The sequence below is a fragment of the Triturus cristatus genome, chromosome 8 (genome assembly GCF_964204655.1).
Source record: "Triturus cristatus chromosome 8, aTriCri1.1, whole genome shotgun sequence".
NCBI classification, from domain to species: domain Eukaryota; kingdom Metazoa; phylum Chordata; class Amphibia; order Caudata; family Salamandridae; genus Triturus; species Triturus cristatus.
The window spans coordinates 227860002-227886154 of record NC_140591.1 but is presented as its reverse complement, the minus strand read 5'-3'; the positions used below and the strand labels follow the sequence as shown (position 1 = coordinate 227886154).

At 46.6% G+C, this 26153-nt stretch overlaps 1 protein-coding gene across 4 annotated transcripts in view; it reads right to left on the bottom strand.

Moving 5' to 3' along the window:
- Positions 1–26153, bottom strand: part of CEP57 (centrosomal protein 57) — a 466839-nt gene that overhangs the window by 287120 nt on the left and 153566 nt on the right. For all 4 annotated transcript variants that reach the window (XM_085621423.1, XM_085621421.1, XM_085621419.1 and 1 more), the window contains one exon: positions 11229–11350. In XM_085621423.1, coding sequence (XP_085477549.1) covers positions 11229–11350 — 122 coding nt within the window. The remainder of the gene's footprint in view (positions 1–11228; positions 11351–26153) is intronic.

Here is a 26153-nt window from a genome sequence, read left to right as displayed (position 1 = left end):
TCCTATCTCTAGACATGTTTATAATGTTGCTGCAGAACATTCTTTTAGTGATCTACCGCCACATGAATTATCTTATAGATGTTCCTCATCTCACTGCTGACGAGGGGATGTGGTTGAACTCGTGGCCACTGCAATTGTAGTGCATTCGAGGACCATCATGATAAATTAATTTATGCAGAGATGGAACGAGAGACTATGTGGAAAGGAAATGGCAATTATACAGCATATTATATGACTAGGGGCAAATTATGCACCACATCTAATGCTGCTGTTCTCTACCTATTACATTTTAAGACTTATTCCATTACATTACATTTCTGACCTGTACACGTCTCACTAGGGGATAGTTTCATATTCGATTCATCCAAACTCTGCGCTGCAGCGTGTTTGGGGCTCTTCTGAACTAGGACCACCCACTCACTAGAAGTACTGCTATGAAAGGGGGCGTAGCTGCTAGCGCTCCCATCTGGAGGAGTCTTAGCAGGGCAGCCGGGGCTGCACAGTCTTGGAGGAGCAGTACAAATTTGCATATGGCTGGTCTCTGTTCAGAGTGGCACAGAGGCAAAAAAAACTATGGCCGAGAATGAGACACCAACCAATCAGCAGCAGCTGAGCTACAGTCAAGCATTCCTTCCATCATTTTGTTGTTTATTGCTTTGAAAAGAGCGTCCGTGGTGTGACAAATTCGATGGGTAATGATACAAAACACGTTCATGAAAGGGTGGAAGCAATTTTTTCTACCCTATTAAAACAAAAAAGTGTTGCTTCTTGCAGCAGGCAGAAGCCCCTGCCCTGCCGCCCAAGCACGTCTAGGGCACGCATCGCAGCGCTAACTGCCACATCTGGCTGCTTCCCTCCATGCTTTGGGGCACTAGCATGTGCTTCCCATCACATATTGAGCTCCCCTCGGACCACACATGCAACATAAAGACCAGTCACACAAGGATGTGACGTACACATCACGGCACACATAGGCAGCACTATATAAATCCACACTCTCCTGTCGTGCACAAGGAACAGAGTGATAACTTTCTCATCCATTCGTAAGCAAACTGTGACCTTGTTGGGGGTCGGAGGCCCTATGGAAAAGCCGTATTACCCCCAAACCACACCGGAAAGCAAGAACACAAACATTCACTAAAGAGTCAAGAAACAGTTGTCTTGGCCCGGTTTACTCGCTGTTAAATCTGAAACAGCATCCATTAGCGTAAATGGGAGCCAAGGGTACTCATTTCATCCTCCACCGGAAAGATAAAAGGCTGCCCCCCCCCCACCATTAGAAGGTACTACGTCCTACCACTGGCGCAGACATCTCTGCAGCAGGCACATAAACCAGCTGTGCGAGCCGATTCTGTGGACACAGCTGGAAGCGGGCAGTGCTCAGGAGACAGCTTCAGCAGAAACACATCCCCATTCACCTCGAAAAGCAAAGCAAGTGTTTTAAATTAAACTCCTTTCAAGGGTAAACAAGCTGTCGCCATTGCACAAAGAAAGACGCTTGTTTATATTTGCATCCAGTTTTACTTTAACAATAGCTGCACTCGCGGGGTCGGCCGGCATCTATTGTTAAAGTAAAAGCGCGATGCAAATATGAACAAGCGGCTGCCTTTGCCAAAGCCTACTGAAAGAAAATAGTGCTTTCCGAGTTCCGAATAATGAAGGAGACCGTGTGACGCCGCAAGTAAAAGATCGAGTCCTGATGGGCGGTCCCAAAAGGAGACAGGGACTAAGAAGCCTTGTATTGAACCGGAAGCCAGCATTAACCAAAGACAATGACGCCAGCGAATGAAAAATATGGGTGGGGCTTCCACACCACTTCTAAAACATACCCTACTACAATATGCCTCGTAGAGCAAGCAGCCCATGCGCTGCAACTCTAGGCTCGACCTAAAAAAGACTTCCATAGGCAGGGGAGATGAACCCGGTTTTACCCTTACAGAGAAGGATGGGCACAATACAAATACTGTTTTACTTTGTCTCCTCAAGAATTAAGTCTTCAAACATATTACAGCTGTATGGTACACCTGTATACACGCACCTACATCGGGAAACTTTAAACCGAATGTAATTGAATTATTTTATAGTGTACTTCATATTAAATAGTATTGTAACTTGAAGTAAAAGCCACACAGACTGTTGCTCTCCACCCTCCACTAAGGTATACTTGTGGTCCTTAATATTCAGGATCAACGTAAAAAAGATTAAAATGGTTGCCCCATGATTTATGATCCAAAATAGACCCAAAGGCAAGAAGACAGCCCAAAAGGTCAATGGTCCATTATTTATGGCATACGACATCTGTTAGACTCCTTAATGGTGTCTGATGCTTCGTAATCTTCAAATCCACAATCATAGTATTTAATAGCGGAGGCGTGGGGATCTTCGGAGAACACAGCAGAAAAGATTATGCTGGGTAATCTTCAAAACCACAATCAAAGTATTTAATAGCTGAGGCGTGGGGATCTTCGGAGAACACAGCAGAAAAGATTATGCTGGGTTGACATTACAAACCTGTTGATATTAAACAGTCCATATATGCAAAATTATGCAATGGTAGCCAGTGACCTCGCAGATCTGAGCACTCTTTCTCTCAAATGTACTAGAATGTACCCAAAGAGTGGGAGAGGCGCAACAGCATAGGCAAATATCCCAGACCAATTCATCCATAGTGCATTGCCTTTGGACAATGGGTGTGGATACCTGGAGGCGAAGCTTGGGCATTCTGAGTTTTGGTGTGTGGCAAACAGATTTATCTGTGGAAAACCCCACATTTGAAAGAATGGGAGCAGAACTTGCGGGTGAAGTTCCCACTCGTGAATATGTGGTCTGTGCCTGCTATTTGATGGTTTACTCCGGGAAGGTGTTCTGCTAGGAGAAAGATTTTGTGATGTATGAACCACCTCCAACGGGCTTGTGCAAGGCGTGACAGCTGGAGAGAGTGTTGTGTCCCCCCCCCGCCCTATTTTTGTATGTAATACATGGCTGTCATGTTGTCAGTGCGGACTAGGACAGCTTTGCCTGTAAGGTGAGTCTGAAAAGCTTTGAGCTCTAGAAATCCTCCTAGCAGCTCTAGATGATTTATGTGAAGTTGCTTTTGCTTCTGGCTCCATAAACCTTAAACAGTGTGAGTTTGGAGATGAGCTCCACAACCAGTGAGCGATGCGCCTGTTAGCACTGTCTGTGGAAGTGGGTAGATGAAGGACTGCCCTTTGGATACATTCTGTGGATTCCACCACTGCAGAGAGTGATGAGTGCAGCGGTTTACCAAAACTAGATCTGATAATTGAGCCTGAGACTGATTCCACGGTCGTGCTAAGCATTCCTGAAGGGGATGCATTTGAAGACTTGCATGGGGAACGATTATGATGCAAGACGCCATCATTCCTAGCAGTCGAGACTAGAGCCTGAATTTTGCCAATTCTGGCTGCATTGCGACAGGCTAGAGCTTTTTGAGTATAGAGAGTGGCTATCAGATATGTTTGTGTGTTGGAGGGCTGCAGATGTGACTTTGGCACATTTAGTGTGAAACCTAGATCGTGCAGTAATTGCAGCGCTATCTGAGTGTGCTGGAGACACTTTGGGTAAGAGCTGGCTTTGATGAGCCAGTCGTCCAAGTATGGGAAGACATGAATATGTTGTCTTCACAGGTGGGCATCGACTACTGCCAGGCATTTAGTGAATACTCTGGGAGCAGTGGTGACTCCAAATGGAAGTACATTGAACTGGTAGTGTTGTCCCACTGCCACAAACCTAGCTATTTGCGATGAGCGGGATGTATTGGAATATGGAAGTAAGCGTCCTTGAAGTCTAAAGTAGACAAAGTTGCCTTGCTTTAGAAGTGGGAGTACTTGTTGAAGTGTGACCATATGAAAGTGGTCCGATTGAATGTACTGATTTAGTTCTCGGAGGTCTAATATAGGCCTGAGATAGCCGTCCTTTTTGGGTATGAAAAAATATAGAGAGTACACGCCCGATCCTTGATAGTGAAGTGGTACGGGCTCTATAGCTCCTTTTTGCAGCAGAGAGTGAACCTCTTGTTTGAGGAGGTTTAAATGCCCTGGTGACATTTTGTGAGAACGTGGAGGAATGTTTGGATGATTGTTGGTAAGCTCCAGGCAGTAACCAGATTGGATAATTCCTATAACCCATCTGTCTGAAGTTATTATATGCCAGATGCGGAGGAATTAAGAGATACGTCCCCTGACCGGTGTGGAATGATCGGGGAGGGGGAGGCAAGTCACTGTTTGTTTGTTGAGGGGGAGGTGCGAGGTGTGGAACCTTTGCCTCTTCCTTTACCATTGTTGCCTCTAAATCCACCTCAAAAGTAACCTCTTGAAGAGGATGACTGAGTGTTACCTTAATATGACGTAGAGGTGTTGTCCGTCCATTCGGTTTTGGAGGCCCCTCTGTAGAAGGAGCGACAAAAAGCACCCCTAGTGGATGGGGACTGTAAGCCGCCCATGGATTTTGCAACGTCTGTGTCCTTTTTCATCTTCTCTAAAGAAGTGTTTACCAGGGGACCAAAGTGATGCTCTTTGTCAAAAGGCACTTTTAAAATAAAAGCCTGTACTTCGGGTTTAAACCCTGAAATCCTAAACCAGATGTGCCTTCGTAGCAAGATACTGGTGTTGATTGCAGGAGTTGCTGTGTCAGCTGCATCTGCAGCGCATCTAATTGATGTCTTTGAAATTAACTTCCCTTCCTGAAGTAAGTCATGCGCCTAAGCCTTGTGTTCGTCAGGTAGAAATTGGAACAATTCGTAGTGTGCTCTGTCGTATCTATCTAGAAGAGCCTGGGTATTGGATATACGCCAATGATTGGCTGCCTGCGCAGCTATTATCTTTCTGGAGGCATCTATTAGTTTAGATTTCTTATCAGGAGGAGGGGCATCGCCTGATGTTTGTGAGTTTGCCCGCTTATGGGCATTAGAAACTACTCAGGAATCTAATGGTAACTGACATCTGATATAAACTGGGTCTGTTGGTGCTGGTTTACACGTTTTATCCACCCTTGGACTAAGACTTTTTGCGTGGACCGGATCTTCAAAAATGTTCTCTGCAAGTTTTAGCATACCCTTAAGCATGTATAGTGTGAGTGGATCTTTGGGAAGAGCTTAATGTCTCAAAGAGAAAATCCTCCTCAATGGATTCTTTATGAAGCTTAACTCCATGATATCAGCAGCCCTATTTATTAGATCTATGTACCCTAGGTTATTATCAGTTGGAGAGGGTTTTGTAGGGTATAAATCTGGATGATGGTCTGTGTTTGGATCTATACTATAATCGTTCCATGGATTAGTACAATTATCATCTACCCAATCCCCATAATCCTGGTTGTCAGGTGATGGTGGTGAATTTCTGGGTGTTAATATTGAGTGGAGGAGAAATAGAAGGAGGTGAGGGCTTAGTACCGACATTTTTCCTCCTAAGAGGAATGTGGTTAACTTCCTCGGCTTCTGATGTACGTTTTAATGGCAATTTCATCTGGATATGTCCAGATTTAGGATAGATGACCAGTTCCTTCTGTTTTGTGGTCTGGGTTTGAAGGTGGGACATCGAAACGAGGTTCATTCGATGGAGTAGGTGGCGTTTTATCTTTCGGTGCCAATATTTTAGGAGCAGAGGTTTTCGGCCCGAGGTTTTCGGATCAGAGGGTGGTTTTAGTTTCGGTACCGAAGGAGTGGACTCTGAAACGTGTTTCTGTTTCGATGCAGATTTCAGCTTGGTGCCCTAATGGGGTCAACTCTATCCCGAGCCGGAAGGCTTTGATATTTGTTACAGTTCCAGGCTCGAAGGTGGGGCATCTGAAACATTTTCTTGGTGCTTAACTTGGCCCGAAGACAGAGGAAGGCCCATGGCTTTTTTCTTGGGCAGCGCTGGAGTTTGGGGCAGGGATGGCTCAGTACTCACAGTACGCTGACCCTGCGGAATCGCCTCGTCTGAGTTGGCTTCTGACACGGAAATGGGCTCCTCTTCTTCCTCGGCTCCTAGCGAATCTTCGACGCGTGCTTGGAATAGTCTCTGAAGAGATCAGTAATGGAGCTGCTGTGTTATTGTTGCATTTCGTGACGTCGAGCCAGACGGTCAAGGAGCATCTTTTTGGCTCTGAAAGATTTGCACGTGTTGCAGTCTTCTTTGTCGTACTCTGGGGAGAGGCACAAGTTGCACACTTCGCGCGGGTCGGGGCGCAGGTACTTAGCGTGGCACAGAGGACAGAATTTGGAGTCCATTCCATCGACTGCAAAATTGTTCGGCACGGTTAGGCCCAACAGCCTGCCACAAAGTTTCCCGATTGAAAGAGTCTTTTTGTGAAACTGATACGATATGAGGAGAATGGGAAAAACAATGGCATAAGAAGACAGTTCAGGGGGAGTGAATTGCGCAAAGAGGGGCACCAGAGCGCAGCAATATACGCCCAAACCCGATGGCAGAAAAAAAACAATCTAACAATGGAGTTGATGCCAATAAAAACATCTTCGAAGAAAAACAACTTGCAAACATCCGGACTCAACACTAGATGGCAGGAGTATGCTAAGCATGTGATCTATAGCTCACATGCCTCGAACACCATTTTCTTGTCTCTGGCAACAGTGTTTGGATACAATTTTGTGTAACAGCTGTACAAATGCAACTTGATCTAGAAGTCTCAAAATTGCCTGGATTTTCAGTGAGCCTCAGTTTTTTGTACTACGGTCTATATTGTTTCATATTGATGTGTGGATTATTATGAGCCTAGAAGAGGTGTAGGACTTCTGTGCCCAAGTCGTTAATAGGCAGTATTTTAAAAATAACTTTAAGTGCAGGAATGTTGTGAACTTTGTCCTTGCAAACAATAGGTTTATATGGTGAAGGGCCTCCCAATTTCAGTGATTATAATATTAAGAGGCATGTACTCCGGTTCGGAGTACCAAATCAACAAGTTTCAAGTAGGGACATGTTTGTATCCACACAGACAGCATCTGAGAAAAACAGGTATAGAGCCAGAAATCTATTTGTGAGTTGTACAATCACAAGAAAGTCCTAAACGCTGCCCATTTTGCATAAGAGCGAATTCTTGTTCTCCCTGAAAATAATAAAATCAAGCACTGAGAACACCTCTTTCATCACACTCTGATCCTCTAATTAGTGAAAGTCCTACATTCTGTGACTTGGGGAGTCTGTCACTCCAGCCAATGTTCTTATGCAGCACACTACAGTCGTATTTCAAAATCTATACATGCTTCTGCTGGTCTACAAAAACCCTAAGGCCTAAAACAATTTTGTGTTGCCATGCCTCAAAATGTGTCCATTAGGCACCAATAACGTCTCTAATGTTCTTTGCTAAACAACACAAAGTTTGTAACCAATAACCATGTGAACATGTGGAAAACAAATCCAAAACTGAAAACAGAAAAAAATATAACTTGCTGGGAATTAGATTACATTTTTGAAGTTGACGTGTCACTGAGAGCGCCTCATTGGAATCGCACCTTGTTTGCTATCTGAATGCAAGAGCCCTTAAAGGGGAAGAACAAACATTTGCAATGCAATAGGTCTCGCATTTGCAAGAGTTAGAGCTATTGGCATTGTAAATGACAAGGACTTATATTTACGTGTTTTGAAAACCTGCAAGCGGTGCACAAAAATAAAAGGCATGGTCATTTACAATGCTAATAGCTCAAACTCTCGCAAATGCGAGACCTATTGCATTGTAAATGCTTGTTTGTCTTCCTATGGGGACAAACACTTGCAACGCCTCCCTTAACCCATCGGTCCCTCACCTTCTCTGGACGCCGTGCCTCGGGTGACTGCTCTTGCCGCTGACGAGGGGGACAGCGGAGAGCTGCTCCGCCCGTGCCTTCTGCCTCTGTTGCTGCTTTCTTTGGCCACAGCACCAGAGCAGAAGGGAGCAGATGAACGTGGCGCAGATGCTACGGGCTATGCCAGGCCCCTGATACATGTTGTGCTGCCGGATATGTGGGGAGGCACCAGGGGGCTCAGGAAACAGGAGTCACAGCCCAGCAGACTTCTAAGATCAACCCACTGTGTTGTAACCTACCAGCCAGCTCAAAACACCCAACTCCAAATGTGACATCACCAAGCACATTCATCTTCAGCAACGAGAGTGAGGCGACGTGATGGGACAGTAATTAAAAAATAAAGATAAAAACGGGCGCTGTGCTAAAATGTAAAGCGCGGCGCCCGTGCATATGTAACTTATGTGCATGGAGGCCCATAAAATGGACGCCATGGTTCTTATAAAACATTTTTTTTAAATGATGAAAGCAGGCACCATGCTAAAATATAAAGCGCTGCACCTTTTAAATGATGTGCATAGCAGCCCATGAAGCGTGCGCCATGGTAAAAAAAATAAAGATGAAACCAGACACCATGCAAGGCGCCCTGGTGACATAATGTCCATATAAAATAAAACAAGTATTCCCTAAACATAACATATGAACAGCTGCAGCGTAATAAAACTGTAGTTGGTTGGTGCTCCTTGCGATAACACGGAAGTGCTGTATTGGGAGCACCAACCAATAAGGAGCCCAGAAATCAGAGTAATGCATAAATTAACCAATCACAAGCAGCAGGCGTGATTACAATCACTATACTGCGTACAGCAGGTCTTGCAGACAGCACATGTGTGCTGCCTAAGATCGACATATAAATTAACTCTGTTTGGAATAAATATGTCTGGCTTAAGTAAAAAAACAAGAGGAATATTTTCTGTGAAGTAAAGCATTAATTATAGAGAAGGCTCATATTGATCAAATAACTATGCGCTGCACTGCAGAGGGGATTACCCTTGGTTCAATTGTCTTATTCTGTGAAGTGTCATTATATGCAGAAGAGCTGGTGGTTGATAAGCAAGAGATCTAGTTAGAGGAATAGCTGGATAAACATTCATCCTTACATTAGAAAATCTATACCAGCTTCTACTTTTGCAGAAGCTTTAATCAAATATCACAGCGCTTATAGCGGTCAAATACTCTCCACCTGTGGTTAACTTGTAAAAAAAAATAAGTGCCTGGGGCTCTCGTCAGAAAGCAGCTTGCACCAGCCCACTTCTCCTATAAGCGTCACCTAAAACAGAACCCTGTGATTCTGGACAAATCACCTAATCTACCCGTGCATAAATTAATGTGTCATTAACTGGTGCTCCTGGAAAGCGCTGGTGTTGATTAGGTGCTGAGAACCGGAAACCACTGACTCAAATTAAGCACTAGATGGTGCCTGTTACAATGTGCATCATTGTACAACACTACATTTTTTAAAATAAAACAAACCTAGTGGCTTTGCCAATGGTTGATTTTTTATTTTAGCTAGGAGTAACAGTAATCCTAAGAGTCTTTAAAAAGACTTTAAAATACACAAGGCCATGACTAAAAAGAGGACTGAACTCTATTAAAAACAAATATTGCATATATCGGGGTACAATGTTATGCACAAAGCTAAGGCAAAACATAGAACATTGCAGTCCAAATTCTAATGTAGGATGCTTACAGGACATGGATGTTGATGCCCACACGGCGTAGCATTGAAGGCCACCAAGAAGAAATCCATGAAGCAATGAACCAATTAACACTAACAAACTTGCACCCGTTTTCCGTACCCTTTCCTGACAGCTAGTCTTACTTTTTGCACCAACAGTAGCTTTGGCATGAATGCTGCAAACTTGACATTAAAGCCAAACGTTTAAGGCCAGGACTCTTCCTTCGAGCATCAGACGGCCAATCACACCAGCTGCACACCTCCATGACCCGAGAATCACCTGAGAAGCACGGCAGCTCGGGGGACAGGGAGTCATTACGGCCAGCCGAGTCCTGGACCGGGGCCCCAACACCTCATAATCAAGTAGACACAATTATCTGCCATTCACAGGGGGCTGTTCTCTTGCAGGAAGCTTTTTGGCGGCACCGGAGGCAGAATTGCTTGGGCCTCAGTTCACTTCAGTTCATACCAAGTCTGTTATAAATTACAACCACCATTGTGACCATCACCACGCTCAAAGAAAAAGCAGCGTTGGTTTGGCTACTTACTCGGTTACTGGTGGGGGCACTGCCTTTACTAACTGGCCTGCTTCTGCTGCCGCCATCAACCTAGGGCTGAGCTGCTGGTGACTCGTGCGGTGTGTGTTTGTGTGTGCCGGGGCGCAGCCCCTACCCCTGCACGCCCAAATCCAGACCAATCAGTGTCCTGCCCACGGCAACACAGAACTAAGGGCCAAAGGCAAGCTTGCATAGAAATGCTTAGATTTTTGTCAGCTCTCACAGCACAGCAAAACTCTTCACTGGGGACTTGTGAGATGAACAGCACTGTCTGCAGGTGAGTGAGGTAGTTATGTTTACTTTGCCATAGACGTGCAGACGCGTGGTATAGACCCGGCCCTAATAAGTGCTGGTGCTTAGCACCGGAAAGCAACGGCACAAATTAAGCACTGCTCTCCACTACATTATACACATCTATTCTTCCTAAGGCAAGTCAGCAATAACCTTATATCCGCAAGGTTGTCGGGAGAAGAGATTAATGTTCGCACCTTGTCCAACTCAACTCAATGCCAGGAGTCCCACAGGGAGAGTGAATGGTTGAAAGGGTCCCGACAGAAAGGAAAAATCCTTGGTAACCAAAATATTGCTATAAGCTGAAGGGATCGCCCTTGAACACTTTAATGCACACAAAGGCGTGCCACTACAATGCTCTCACAAGCTGTATATGCTCTTGTCTGCTCTAGCTACCAAAATAACCAATTCAAATCTGCTTAGCTCATTATTTTACAACAGGAAGTGGAGAGTTTAAGTCAAGCGTTTTCTTGGAACTAGTGGCAAACATGCCACACCCAACCATGAACCTAAAACCAGATTCTGGCCTAAACACACAAAGAAACACATTAAAAACAGTTACTCCAATGTCTGACAGCATTATCTGCTGCAGCCCATTATTTATTTGTAATTATAAAGTAGAATAATTGTTAATATTAAGATTTAATATGTGTAAGGCAGATTAGTAAGAGCTCAGGTTAATTATAGGAGCTTACAGTGCTAGATAAAAGAAAAACCTTTCTCTGGAAGAAATAACTGTCTTCAGATTGCATGTTATCTTGGCTAATGACTTTTGACTCTACAAAATGTCAATATTCAATCTTTTGAAACGGTAAAACATGAAACTAGTAACCATGCGCATCATCAATTTGCAAGACATTCTGTTCTTTCACGTCTTCACTCAAAGAAATCAAAGACATCAATTTACCTGTTGCTCCAAAACTGCTGTTCTCTCATTCTCTGCTTTCCGTACCATCTGCTTCATATACTCTAGTTGCTTTTCCAAAAGGGCACACCGAGATTCAGCCACAGCCAACTGGGATAACAACTCTGCAGATATAGATTATTTAAATATGAGTGAGGAAATACTCCAAGAAAAACATTCAAAAGTAGTGACATGAAGTGAAGTGATTTTTTCATAAAATGTAGTGTCATCTTGACAATTTCACATGCCTAAATATTGAGGTAGAGATTATGGATACTAGAAGAATTCTGTTCCAAGTAAAGCACTTGAAGAGTTTCCTGGCAAATTTCAGGTTTCATAAAGTGTTCCTACACTGAGCAACGGATGTCATCTTGAAAGGTAGAAATGTAATGATGTTTTATCAAATATAACAACCAATCTTTGCATTAAGTGTGCTAACCCAATTTACTTAGGGAGAGAAAACCAGTCTTAACTTCCCCCTCAGGATTATAACCAATCCTCCAAAGAATTGCTTCTACACGTTTGCCTTATGAATGTTTTCAGGGGTGAGGTCTGCAGCTAAGGCTGATATTCAAACTAAAACGCTCTTCCCTTATAGACAAGATGGTATGAACACATAAGGGGTTTTCTTAAGAGTTTCCTCTGCTTCATCAAATATGGGCTCAAGCCAGGCAAAAAGGATAATGATTCAATTTTTTTCTCACTATACATTCTCTTAAACTTGTGTTCAACTTATATGGTTCCTGAATGATGCATACAAATGTACCCATCATTCACAGTGGCATAGTAATAGATTTCAACAAAGCAACAGTGTCAAAGTATTTAATATAAAAACCATCCTTTTAACAATACTAACAATGTTTATATCTACCCTATTTATAAATTAAAAGAAACACAATAATGTAAGTATTATTGTAACTAAGGATTACGTTTTACATTTGAAAATAAACAATCCTTATGTGTGTTTTGGGGAGGAGGGGATGGGGAGGAGCAACACTTACTGCATCATACAAAAACCACAATAAAAAGGTTGGGGAACCACAGAAAGAAAATAGGAAGGGAACAACTGGTAACACAATTAAGTCAAGGATGGAGCACCTACAAAAGCAAGAAATGAAAGAAAGACTAACTACAACAAGATTGCTATGCATTTTGAACTTTACAGAGTACTGTCCATTGAACAAAGAGTTCACTAAAATGGACATACCAAGTTTTAAAATAGCATTTGTAGAGGGGAATGACCAACTCACCTCCCTTAATTCCTACATGTGCAGCTGCTGCCCTCACACCCACTTCACCATGCACTTATATTCTTAAAGCTGTTTTCTGCTCTGCCATGATGCCCTTCATGTGTTTCTGCACTTTCCAGTCATCCTATACACCAATTGTTTTGGTTTTTGCAATGGTAGCACTTTTTCCAGGTAGAAAATAACGATCAACAAATTAAAAGAACTAAAACAAATCAAAGATTGTGTCTAATGTTTATAACCTAGATACAGATCAAAAGCTCTACTTTACCCTCTAAGTCATAATAGACTTCTTGTTTGAAACTGCACATCTAAGTGTGTAAAGAGCCCTACGGCTAACTCTGTTTTTAAAAATGTTGTATTTAATTTATTTATTTAAAAGTTATTTTTATTGAATGTTTCAAAAAAGGTAAACAAATACAGAGATTGAGAGGCGGAGCCGCAACATTGCTCCTTGCATGTTTTCTGGCGAACTGGACAACAACAGTGATCTTGGGAAGTGATGATATCTGGGCTAGGGTATTATGTCGGAACAGAATGTCCATCGTCTTACATTTCCTTCTGCAGCCCCCCTGCCCCCGAAAGGTAATACAGGGCACCACGCCAGCCATGATATGTAAGAGCATTTAGTGAAATAAAGACAGAAAATTTAGGGTTGATTCAGACGGGTAGGGACGGAGGGGTGACTCCTCTCTGGCCGAAATGTAGATTTTCCAGCAGCAGTCATACTGCCAACCAGCCGTGTCATGACGTTTAGTTGGAGCGCTGCATCTATGCTTCCGTAACCCGCATCATCTCCGCTGCCCGGGAAAAGGGAGTCTAGGTAACTCAGCAGTGGCGCCTATATGTCTTTGGTCGAGACTGTGCAGGCATCAATTCCCAATAGTCAGACAACTGATTGGGGCAGAATGCTGCACCGTTGAGCCACTCTGCTGCCGTCGGACTATGCCTGCGGCCCCAACAAATAGCCACACTTCTTTTGGCCAAGAGTAATAACGTGGCCACCAGCTTCCTATGGCCAGCAGCCACACTACGCACATACCCCGCAGGGTCACTAAAGAGGATACGTTCTCAGTACCTCGCCACTGCCGGGCACGCCCAAGCTAGGTGAATAAAGGTGGGCTCTGGGGCTCGGCAATGCACTCCCCTCGCATTCTCACTCAGACCAGCTCTGTGCAACCAAACCGGGGTCCTGTACAGTCTGTGAAAAAATTTAAAATGAATCAGTCGCAATCTGTAATTAGGTGACACTTCTTTCAGCTGAGCACAACAGTAGGCCCATGTACCATCCTCCAGCGGCCCCCCATGATCATCTCCCACTCACGCTGCGCAGGGGGGATCACATATCTGGGAGGAGAGCTGCATTCCAGAGTAGAGTCGGGTGATGTGCTTTCGCGGCGAGGGATTCGCCAAGAAATCCTCCGGCACCTGAAATGTTGGTGGTGCAACAGGGAAAGATTCATATAATGCGTGCAGCGCAGCTCTCAATTGATAGTAAGTAAACCAATCCAGCATCCCTGTGTGCTCTTCCCCTCGTCGAGGGCAGAAAATACCCCATTGCGGAACGCCTGCCCCATCGTGCTTAACTGAAGCCCTCGCTGTCTCTTGCCCACCCCTGCCCCAGCAGTGAAGAGCAGACCTGGGTGTCTAACGAGTGGATCGAGGGGGCGAATGTGGTCTCCAATCGCGCTCTGCGTCCGAGCTCTCGCTATGCCCACACTGTGCAGGCCACAGTATCAACCCGGGCTCGGGGTCTCCTTTGCGATCCGAATAATGACATATGTAGGGGCACTGGAGCTGCACTGTCACTCTCCGGAGCAGTGTGCACCATGAAGAGGGTCGGGAATACTCAAATTGTGCCTGAGCACAGTTTTAGTACAGCTCCATGTCCGGGGCGGCCATCCCACCCTGGTCAAACATCAGGGTCTCCCATGTCATTTGGGGCTGTCGGCCACGCCCATGCCAACGTTATCAGATTCGAGGGTAGTCGTCGTCGGAACACCGCCATGAGGGGAAGCGGCAAGTTAGTAAAGACAGAGAATCTTGAGGAGGACCACTATCTTGGCTATGGCCAAGCGGCCCGCAAGGGATAGGGGAAGTGACCTCCACCTAACTCAGTCTACTCTCCAGCCAATCCATGAGCCTGCAATAGTTGCGGCTCCAGAGTTCGTCTAAGTTCCGGCTAAGTCAGATTTCTAAATACTTTACCGGAGAGCTCGCCCACTGAAGCGGGAATTCCGACTGGAATTAGTCAGTGGCGAGAAGAAAAATGATTGGACTTTCCCCAGTTTATGGAGACACCCGACACTCCCCCAAAACGGACTACCTCCCGGATGAGTTGGTCCAAATTTCAGCTGTATTTTGGATGTACAGAGTCACATCGTCGGCGTACATGGAAACTAGGATAACTCTGGAAGTGAAGTCCAGTCCTTGCCTAGCATGATGCTGCCGGAGCCTGGCAGCGAGCAGCTCCATCGCAACCGCGAACAGGAGGGGGAAAAGAGGGCACCCCTGTTGCGTGCCTCTGGCCACCGGGATGGCAGGGGATACCTGTCCATCGACTCTCAGTCCCGCAGTTGGGACGAGTACAATAAGGCAATTTTTTTAGGAAAAAGGGGACGGATGCCGAGCAAATAGATAAGGCCACTCCAGGGTATCAAATGATTTGGTCGCACCTAAAAAAAACAGCCGAAGCTGGGAGGGAACTATCAACCTCCTGCATGGTCACGAAAAAAGTGAGCAGATTATGAGACGTACTTCGTCCGGGTACAAAACTGCACTGATCGGGCGGCAGCACCGCTGGCAGCAAGGGGAGTAGGCATGACGCCAGTAGTTTGGCCAGTATCTTATTATCCATATTTATAATCACTAGCGGCCTGTTGGAGTCACATATCTGAGGATCCTTGTCAGGTGTTAAAATAGTTACGATTAGCACAGGGATGGGGGAAGATTACCGCATTCCAAGGATTCCTCATACATTTTGAGGAGGTGAGGAACCAGAAGCTACGCATATTCCTTATAAAAAGAACCAGTAAGCCCACCCAGCCCAGGGGCCTTGTCCCCAGGCATGACTCGGATCACCGCGATTACCTCCTCTTCCTCGAAAGGCTCATCGGGATATCGCCGTTGCCCATCGCTCAGCCAGGCAAGCTCAATCGAGTCAAGGAGGGAGAGCAGGTCCAGGTGCACTGCTGTCTGCTGAGCTGAGTACAGTGAGGCGCTCTTCATGGTTCGAAACCTTGTCCCTAAGCCGGTCCAGCCAGTCCGACATGGAGTCCATTTTGAGGTCTATAGTCGAGAGAGACTGCTTCAGGTCCAGAAACATCTCCCGTATGTTGGGATCTGACAGGTGCATGGTCACCTCTGACTGTTCCTCCTCTGGTGGAGGCCCCCCACGGGGGTTTTTTCTCTGTTCGAAGGAGAGCTTAGATTGCTTCGTATCCGTCTTACCCATAGTGACCCAAGGGAGCATTGCAGGGTGCTGCCAGTCCTGCTTTATCAACGTGGACTTGCGCCGCATGGGCTACAGTACCACGCCACCGCCGAAGAGGTGTCTCCTGATGTTGTGGCAATCAGTGTACAGCGCTTGATGTCCGGGGCAATGTCAGTGGGTGGCCTGGCCCACCACCCCCACCATCAGCACCTAACCAGTTTCCTCGCTCCTTGGATGTTGTCGCGTTGCAGACCTTTCGCGCCCCAAGCGGCGCTGCCAGTGAGGTGTTTAAGGCAAACCCGCTATGCAGTTCGCCTCTGCCGTTCCCGCTCCCCCACTAAAGAACTGCACTTTGTGGTTGTGCTCTCCTACGGCCCTTTCTGCCGCAGTGCAGCTCTGCAACACCCACAAGGCCACTTCGTATTTCACAGGGAGCAGGCCGGTTTCATTAGGCAGCTAGGTCTGTCCGTGGGCAACAGGCTCTTCAGCTGAGCTTCAAATCCGCATAGATTATCAGGCCGGGTTCCCATCCATTGACCATTACGCTCTGGGGCCCACTGATATGCGCACCCCTCCTCAGGTGCCCCCATGCGTCGATCTTCACCATAGGGAGGGGGGGATTCCAAGCTTAATGAGGGTTTGGGGGGGGGGAGGGGAACGGGTGGGGGGGGGGGGAAGGGGTGGGGAGGGCCCTCGCCAGAGTCCCAGTACTGGCCAAGTCCTGGCGCTGCCCCACTGTTGTATTTTCGTACCTCAAGTGGCGGGGCAGCTAGATCGCAGGGCACTTCCTTGGCGCCAGGTTGCAGGGCGCTCCCCTTCGCTGTGCACCCTTCGCCTCGCAGGCGCGGCCCGACCGCTCGATCTTGTTTTCCCCGCGTTGCGGTCAGCAGACTCACCAGGGCAAGGCGGTTTAAACCCTCAGAACGCTCCTCGGGAGTCCACCAGCCAGCGGCACGCGGGTCACTGCAGCAGTCGACAGCTCTCCTATCATCACCGCCTGCAGTGCAGGGGTCAGCGGGAAGTTTTTTTTCTGGCGTCGATGCTCCGTTCAGGCAGCGCACCTCATGCCACAGCGCGCAAGGCCACCATTTTGTTGCTCAGGCTCGCGATGGTGAAGATCGGCGTTTCACCCGGCGCGGATGTTCTCAGCCCTCCATACGTGCCAGCTGAGTGCCGGGGTGTTCCAAAGCTTGTTTCCACCGTCTGGTGCCCCCTCCCCCCACCACCTCCATCCCCCTACCCGTTCCAGCCGATAATTAGCAGATCTTCGGTCCGTCCCACAGAGCCTCACTAGGTGGCGGTCATTTTGCAACCAGCACTCTAGCATTCCCCCTCCCCCCCAAGCAGTGTTGCCAGATTTTTAGATCCGTCCCAAGCCCAAAGCCGCTCAAATAGAAGCCCAAAGTAAGCCCAATCAGACCAGTTTCAGCCCAAAAACCAGCCCAAATTAGCAAGTCTCCAATTATGCACAAATTGTCATCAGAAACAATTTTAACGACAAATATACATTCTATTCAATATACAGATGGTGGGAGGGTGTTAACTGGGCACCTGCCTTAATGCTATTATTTTTTAAGACCAGTTCTCACTGTGACTTCTAAGAGCCCCTGCAGCTCCACTCTGCCTATTGCTTAAAGATTCAGGCCCCCCCCCCTGAAATCAGCTCCAGTTCGAGCGGCAAACAGTGTGCGTCAGTACGCGCCTTGGCATCAGCAACGTGGTGAAGCACGGAGTGTCAGATCCATGCCAGGACAGTGGTAAACAGAAGCACGTGGTGCTGCCAGCAGGTGCGTGCAAGGTTGGGTAGCCCCTGCACAACCGTTTCCGAAGCTGGGCTGGCCTACGAACAACCGATGTGGTCAGTTTTGGTTTGGGTGTTAAAACACTCTTTACCTACGTCAACTTCCTGGCATCTATCAATATTCATCACTTCCTATAAATAGGGTGCCCAACTGGCATGGGTGCAAATTCAGGACGGTGAGTGTAAAAATTCAGGACAAAGGGTCAAAATTCAGGACAAAAATTCAGGACGGGAGGTCAAAATTCAGGACAAAACTTCGGGACAAAAGGTACGTTTTACAGACACATCAAAGGAGGTCACGTAATAGTGTATAAGTAATTCCATCTATATCCAAACATTCATCCATTTGAAAAGTACGTATCTTTCCATCCATCATTTCACTCATCCATCCCTCCATCCATCCACACTTTCACTCATTCATTCATCCACACTTTCACCCTATCCATCCGTACACTCATCCATCCACTCTTCCACCCAACCATCTACTCATCCATCCAGCCATTTATCCACTCAGCCATCCTTTCACTTACTCATCCATCCACCCAGTTAGTCATCCTACCACCCAGTCCCCTTTTCAGTCATCCATTTATCCTCCCTTTCTCTCTTCATTGACCCTTTCACTTAGCCATCCTTCCTTTCTTCGATCCACCCATACTTCAACTCATCCACTCATGAATCCATCCATTGACCCTATTACTCATCCATCCACTCATTCACTCACCGATCAGCCACCCTTTCACTCATCCATCCATCCTTTCGCTCATTATCCATCTATTCACCCTTCCATTCATCCATTCACCCTTTCACTAATCCATCCAGCCATCCACCCATCCCTTCACTTACTCACTCGCCCACCTTTTCCTCATAATTATGAGCTGAGCCTTTGTCTGCAGAGTTGCAGACAGAAGAGGCCCATCAAGAATTTCGCCCTTGCTGTCCTCCTAAAGTAAGGGGTGGGGTGGGGGAGGGTTCACTATGCACCTGCACATAGGCAATCTGAAAAAGTGGAAGTCATGAGTCATGCATGATGCACAGTGCCAGGCCATGAGGTGATTGTGACATGGTGTTTCCAGGGCTTTAAGCGGGATGAAAAAACTGGGGGTCTCTCCAAGGGGCGTGTCTGATGCAATTAATGGTGTTGCTTAAAACAACTAAGCTAAAAGTCTGTGCTTAGCATTGTGTATCACCGGACTGGTATTTTGCCTCTTCTGTCATTGCATCCAGATATATATCACAACAGGTAACGTTACACCTACAACAAGCCAGAACCATTTGCTTTGTTAATGGTTGTTAGTTTCATAAAATAAAAATGCAGCAACCATGGCTTAATTGAATATAATATTAAAACTGCACTTTTCTAAAATGATGAGACGGAAAGAATTCCCTGCCCCAATCTCCACTCTGTCCATTGCTTAAAGACTCAGCACCCCCCCTCGAAATTTTTGGGAAAAAAGTCGCCCAATTGTGCGGGAAATAGCCCAATCTGGCAACATTGCCCCCAAGCCCTACAGCTTACTCTTAAATACCAGAACCATCACAAAGTCCACAGGACCAAAGTCATTTGTTCATGAGAACAGGGAGTGGTTGCAAGAATGCACTATGACCGCCAACAAATACAGGAGGGAGAGAATGATTCAAGCCAACAACACATACCTGTTCAGGCCTGACTACGTCTTTAGTAGACTTTCCTCGATCGAAAGATCAATACATCTGTCTATGTATCTATTTGTGTGTAAGTATTTTGAAGGACCTTAGAACCAATAGAAGTACATACATTTTAAAAGGTACTGAGGACACCGTGACAAATTGAATATGCTACTTACCAGTATGCATCTGTTCTTGGCATGTAGGGCTGCTGACATTCATATCTGTGCATAGATCGCCGCCTAGTGTTGGGTCCGGATGTTTGCACGTTGTTGTCCTGGAAGAGTCTTCGAAGTATCCTGAGATAGGGGACTCCTCCCCTGGACCACAGTGCGCATGGGCATCCTCTCCATCCTCAGATTGTTTTTCGCCATTGTGGCAGTGATGGAGTAGATACAGAAAGTGATGACCATGCTATACAGTAATTCTGAGAGCTGCAGCTGCTACAGGCGCCGGGGAGGAGGGTGGGCGATATGAATGTCAGCAGCCCTACATGCCAAGAACAGATGCATACTGGTAAGTAGCATATTCAGTTCGAGGCATGTGGGCTGCTGAATTCATATCTGTGCATAGAATACATAGCAGTACCTCCTATTAGCGGCGGCCACCAGTGCCAGCTGCAGCGGTCTGAAAAAGAGTTTTGAGAACAGCCTGTCCTACAGCTGCCTGCTGTTTTGAGTGTACATCTACACAATAGTGTTTGGTAAATGTATGTATAGTGGACCATGTGGCTGCTCTACATATATCCTGTAAAGGAATGTTTCCCAGGAAAGCCATGGATGCCCCTAACTTACGTGTTGAGTGGGCTCGTGGAGGAATCGTTAATGTGCGTTTAGCCTTTTGATAGCAAATTTGAATACATTTAACGATCCATCTGGCTATACCTGCTTTGGAGATGGCGTTGCCTTTGTGTTGGGGAGAAAAGGCAACAAAAAGTTGTTTTGTTTTCCTAAAGTCTTTAGTTCCGTCTATATAGTACATGAGGGCTCTTTTGACATCTAGTGTATGGAGCATTCTTTCAGCGACATTTTGTGGATTCTGAAAGAAAACAGGCAGTTCAATAGTTTGATTCATGTGGAACTGCGATATAACTTTAGGCATGAATTTGGGGTTGGTACGTAGTACGACCCTGTTTGCGTGAACCTGTATGAATGGCTCTTGAATGGTTAGTGCCTGGAGTTCACTAACTCTTCTTAACGAAGTGATTGCCACTAGGAAAGCTACTTTCCAGGTGAGGAATTGAATCTCACATGAGTGGAGAGGTTCGAAGGGTGGACCCATCAGTCGGGTGAGGACCAAGTTGAGGTTCCACACCGGTGCTGGTGGGTGTCTTGGGGGAATTACTCGTTTAAGTCCCTCCAAGAAAGCTTTGATGGCAGGCACTCTGAATAAAGAGAGGTGCTGCCTGTTCTGGAGATAGGCTGCTATTGCTGTCAAATGGATACGTATTGAGGTGTATGCCAGATTGCATCGGTATAGGTGTAAGAGGTAACAGATTATATTTTGAATGGATGCGTCTAGCGGGTTAATGTCATTGTTGTTGCAGTAAATGACAAACCTCTTCTATTTAGCTGCATAGCAAGCTCTGGTAGTGGGTCGCCTGGCTTCCTTAATGATCTCCATACAGTCAGGTGGCAGGTTTAGGTAGCCAAACTCTAAGACTTCAGGAGCCAGATTGCCAGGTTCAGCTGTTGCGGATCTGGGTGCTGAATTTCGCCATGGTTCTGCGTTAAGAGTGCAGGTTTGATCCGCAGCCTTTGATGCGGCACCACGGAAAGTTCTAGAAAGGTGGTGTACCATGGCTGGCGCGCCCATGTGGGAGCAACTAGGATGAGTGTCAGTGAGTGCTGTCGCAGTTTGCGTGCCACCAGCGGTATTAATGGCGCTGGGGGAAGAGCGTACGCAAATCTGCCGGACCAGTTCATCCATATCGCATTGCCCTGCGACTGTGGATGTGGGAACCTGGCGGCAAAGCTTTGGCATTTTGCGTTTTCGTTTGTGGCGAATAGGTCTATCTCTGGATGACCCCACTGTTGGAAGTACGGTTGGAGTACTGACGGATGTAGCTCCCACTCGTGCATCTGGTGGCTGTGTCTGCTGAGCAGATCCGCCATCTGGTTGTCCTTGCCCGGGAGGTGTTCCGCCATGAGGAAGATGTTCCTCTGAATGGCCCACTTCAACATGCTCTGAGCCAGATGAGACAACTGTGGAGAGTGTGTTCCTCCCTGCTTCTGTATGTAGTACATGGCAGTCATGTTGTCCGTCCGGATCAACACGACTTTGTTGCACAAGTGTACCTTGAATGCTTTCATTGCCAGGAAGATTGCCATCAGTTCTAGAAGGTTGATGTGCATCTTCTTTTGTTGTATTGTCCATAGTCCCTGCACTGTGTAATTGAGTACATGAGCTCCCCATCCCTGGAGAGACGCGTCCGTCGTCAGTATTATTTGTGGAACAGGCTCTTGGAACGGTCGGCCCTTGCAAAGGTTTTGTGGATTCCACCAATGCAGAGAGTTGTATGCCCGACCGCTCACCAACACTAGGTCTTTTAATTGCCCGTGAGCCTGATTCCATTGACGTGCCAAGCACTCCTGAAGCGGGCGCATATGTAGTCTCGCGTGCGGGACTATGAAAATGCAGGAGGCCATCATGCCTATCAACTGCATGAACACTCGTGCAGGCAGGGAGTGTTGAGGTTTGAACTTTGAGATCAGCATTTGCATGCTGTTGATCCTCACTAAATTTGGCTGAGCTGTGGCTGCCAGAGTGTCTATGGTCGCACCTAGGTACTGTTGTACGTGTGCGGGTTGGAGATGTGATTTTGGGTAATTTAGTGAGAATCCCAGACTGTGAAGAAGGTGAATGGTGAGGGACATGTGGCTGGCACATTGTTGGGCTGACCTTGCCTGAACAAGCCAGTCGTCCAGGTAAGGGTAGACGTGGATGTGTTGTCTCCGTAGATGTGCAGCTACTGTAGCTAGGCACTTGGTGAAAACTCTGGGTGCTGTTGTCACACCGAAGGGGAGGACTTTGAATTGGTAGTGCTGCCCCTGAATAGTGAACCTGAGATATTTTCGGTGCGACGGGTGTATGGGTATGTGGAAGTACGCATCTTTGAGGTCTAGTGTGGCTAGGAAGTCTCCCTGCCTGAGCAGCGGGAGAACCTGCTGTAGGGTGAGCATATGGAAGTGCTCTGAGAGAATGTAGTGGTTGAGGGGTCTCAGGTCTAGTATAGGTCTGAGGGACCCGTCCTTCTTCGGTATTAAGAAGTACATAGAGTACACCCCTATCCCTTGCTGGTGGACGGGCACGACCTCTATCGCGCCTTTTTGCAGCATACTTAGCACTTCCTGCTGTAATAATGCTAAGTGCTCTGAGGACATAGGACGGTGCTTTGGCGGTATTGTGGGTGGAGTGGAGGTTAATTCGAGACAGTAACCGTGTTGGATAACATCCCTGACCCACCTGTCCGTGGTGATGGTATTCCACGTGGACAGGAACCGCTGGAGTCTCCCCCCCGACAGGTGTTATGTGGTCGGGGGGAAGGGAGAGGGCGTCACTGTTTGTTCTTGGGTGAGGACCTGGTGTTGCCGTAACCGCGTCCTCTGCCCTTGGTGCTGGAGCCACGATATCCACCTCTGGTGTTTTTATCGTAGGTACTCTGTGTGCCCCCTTTATTGTAGGTTTGCTGTGACCCCTGTCCTCTAGCCGCTCCTCTATTTCCGGGGCGACGAAAGGAGCCACTACGAAATGTTTGCGTTTGCAGAGCCCCCATTGACTTTGCAGTGTCTGTGTCTTTTCTTATCTTTTCTAGGGTGGTGTCAACCCCTGGTCCGAATAAGTAGTCGGGGTTGACAGGCTGGTTGAGGATGTTATTTTGAACCTCAGGTTTGAATCCGGAGATTCTTAACCAAGCGTGTCGTCGTAGCATGACGCTGGTGTTTATTGCCCTCGCAGCTGTGTCGGCGGCATCCAGTGCACACTTAATGGATGCGTTTGTGAGAAGTTGTCCCTCTCTGACGAGGAGCTCCGCTGCCTCTTTGTACTCGTCTGGTAGATGTTGGAGTAGGGACTCCAACGTGTCATAGTGTGAGCGATCGTAGCGAGCCAGGAGCGCCTGTGTATTGGCAATGCGCCAGATGTTTGCTGCTTGGGCTGCAATCCGTTTGCCGGAGGTCTCCAGCACCTTGGACTCCTTGTCCGGGGGAGGAGCATCACCAGTTGTCTGCGAGTGCGCTCGTTTGCGAGCGTTAGCAACCACGATGGAGTCTAGAGGTAACTGGCCTCTAATGTACATAGGGTCCCCGGGCGCAGGCTTGTATTTTTTCTCGATCCTGGGGTTTATCACCCGTGCCCTGGTTGTTTCCTTGAAAATGTCCTTTGCTGGCTTGAGGACACCTTTTAACATGGGCAGAGTCTTTACAGTCCTCTCTGAGGAGGCGAAAGTGTCCACCAAGAAATCGTCCTCAATTGTGTCCGAGTGGAGTTGCACTCCATGATTGGCTGCGGCACGTTCAATGAGGGCGTTGAAGGCAGCAGTGTCCTCTGTGGGAGATGTTTTTGCGCCATAAAGCTGCGTGTCCTGGGTATCTGTAGCGGTCCCTGAAACCAAACGATAGAGCAAATAAATGAATATAGTCAAAATTGGAACTATATTATAGCCAATGTCCAGCCGGGCATGGCAACTTTAATAAGTAGAAATTCTTGACAGTAAACAAGGAAATGTAAGTAGAAATTCGGTGGGACACAAGCCTGTATCCTATGACTTACATACCAAGTAGACAGAAAATGACAAAACACATTCAGGCAATTACAGTGATGTTTCTTTGAGAAATAATGAATAGCGAAACATCTGATATTCAGATTGCCACCTTCACATTATATTACATACAGCAATATTTAAGGTGTAGGGTGGGCAACAGAGTCGACGGCGTTTCGATCCTTATGAGAGAGATACAGGATCATCATCAGGACTAAATTAGTTAAATTGCCCTTATTTAGAATGCCTGAGTAAACATCGGACATAAGGCAAACGTACAACCATCATAAATATGGGAAAAACAATGAAAATAATAAAGGGGAGGGAAGGGAAAAAGGAAAATAATAATCAATCGATTTGTAATTACATATAAACATTACATTTCGCATCAAAAAGGTACTACGTCAGATCAAGTGCTCGTTCAAGTGTGCATTCCTATGCAGAAGTGACATCGCAAGCAGTTGTTTTATGGCAACTAATGTCTAAACAGAAATACTAAAATAGACGATTTTAAAGGTTACGTTAAAAAAATGTAAAAGACATCATGACAACCGTGGTTTAATAGTCACTAGTTGCGCGGTACGATGTGGACCCGTGAGGCGCACGAGGACGCTAAGTGAAGAAGCCTGTAGAATCCGAAGGGTCAAAGGAGGGGTGGCGGGGAACGAAGGTGAAGAGGGGGTAAGTGGATGGGGGATTACCTCATGTTGTCATGGAGGCAACGGAGAAGATGCCGATTCACGATAAGGTAACGTTGAGTTAAGGATACGAGTTTACGGTAGGACAATGCCTGTGAATAAATGGAAAACATAAGAAGGGCGAAGTGTAGTAGTGAATGCGTAGGGCGTGCCGTGAATGAAGGGCTTACCTACGGACAATTCTTCCGGGAGGAAGGACACGGATTGGTCTAGTGAAAGAAAGTGAAAGAAATGAATAAGGATCCAAGTATAAGGAGCGGGACATCTGGATCGCGAGTGCGTGGTGGAAGGGCTTACCTCAATCAACTTGCAGAAATGGGTTCCGTGGCCATGCAGTGTGTACGGACGATGCCGGATCAACTGTGGGGGCAGATAGGTGAAGCTACCTAATGTAGGTGTTTCAGGTCATGTGGGTGGTCACATGGTGTATCATGTGACCAGGGAGCAAGGTCGTGCGAGTGTGAAGGCAACTGTCGGCGGAACCAAGGCGCCATGTTGGAAGGGTAATTAAATAATGTGAAAAGTGGCCAGCGGGTAGCGGGACGAGTGGAAAAGAGGAGGGATTCAGTGAGAAAGTGAATGGTAAACGCAAATCGCATATTACAAAGAATTTACAATATGTACATACATATAAATAAAACATGTGATTTATGTGGAGCAATAACCATCAGACATCCAGTGATGGGAAACGATTACCATTAATCACGGAGCCTGGTGTGGAACCCACGGGGGTGTGACCTAGAGTAGGTATTAGTCATTGTTCAGAAAATTGTAGAGTGAAAATGAATCCAAAAAAGTTCATAATAAAGAGGTCCAGTCCTCAAGGCGATTCAGCCCACTGTGTATGCTTCCTGTTTTGAGAATCCATTTCAATTCCTCTTTGTTTAGCAGTTGGGCGAGATCAGCGCCCCTGGGTGGGATCTTCACTACAGAGATTACTGTCCAGCGTATTTCATTCTCAGAGTGGCCCTTGGCCTCAAAATGTTCAACCAATGGAGCGTTCGGAGTTTTGCATCTTAATCTGCTTCTGTGCTGGCAGATTCGTACCCGAATTTTTTGTGTGGTCTGACCTATGTAGATCATATCGCAGGGACATAAGATAAGTTCGTCTCCAGAGCATTCAGAGCATTCATGTAAAGGATCGCCAGATTTGGGGCAAAAACTGCCCCCATCGATGTTCCTTTAGTCTGCTGATAGTAATGCCCGTCAAACAAAAAGAAATTCCTGGTCAGGCAGATCTCAAGAAGTTGCAAAATAAAAATAGTTGGAACTGCGTGTGGTCTGATGCGTGTCTCTAAAGTTTCTTCAATAACGAGCAATGCATCTCGTTGGGGGATGTTAGTGTA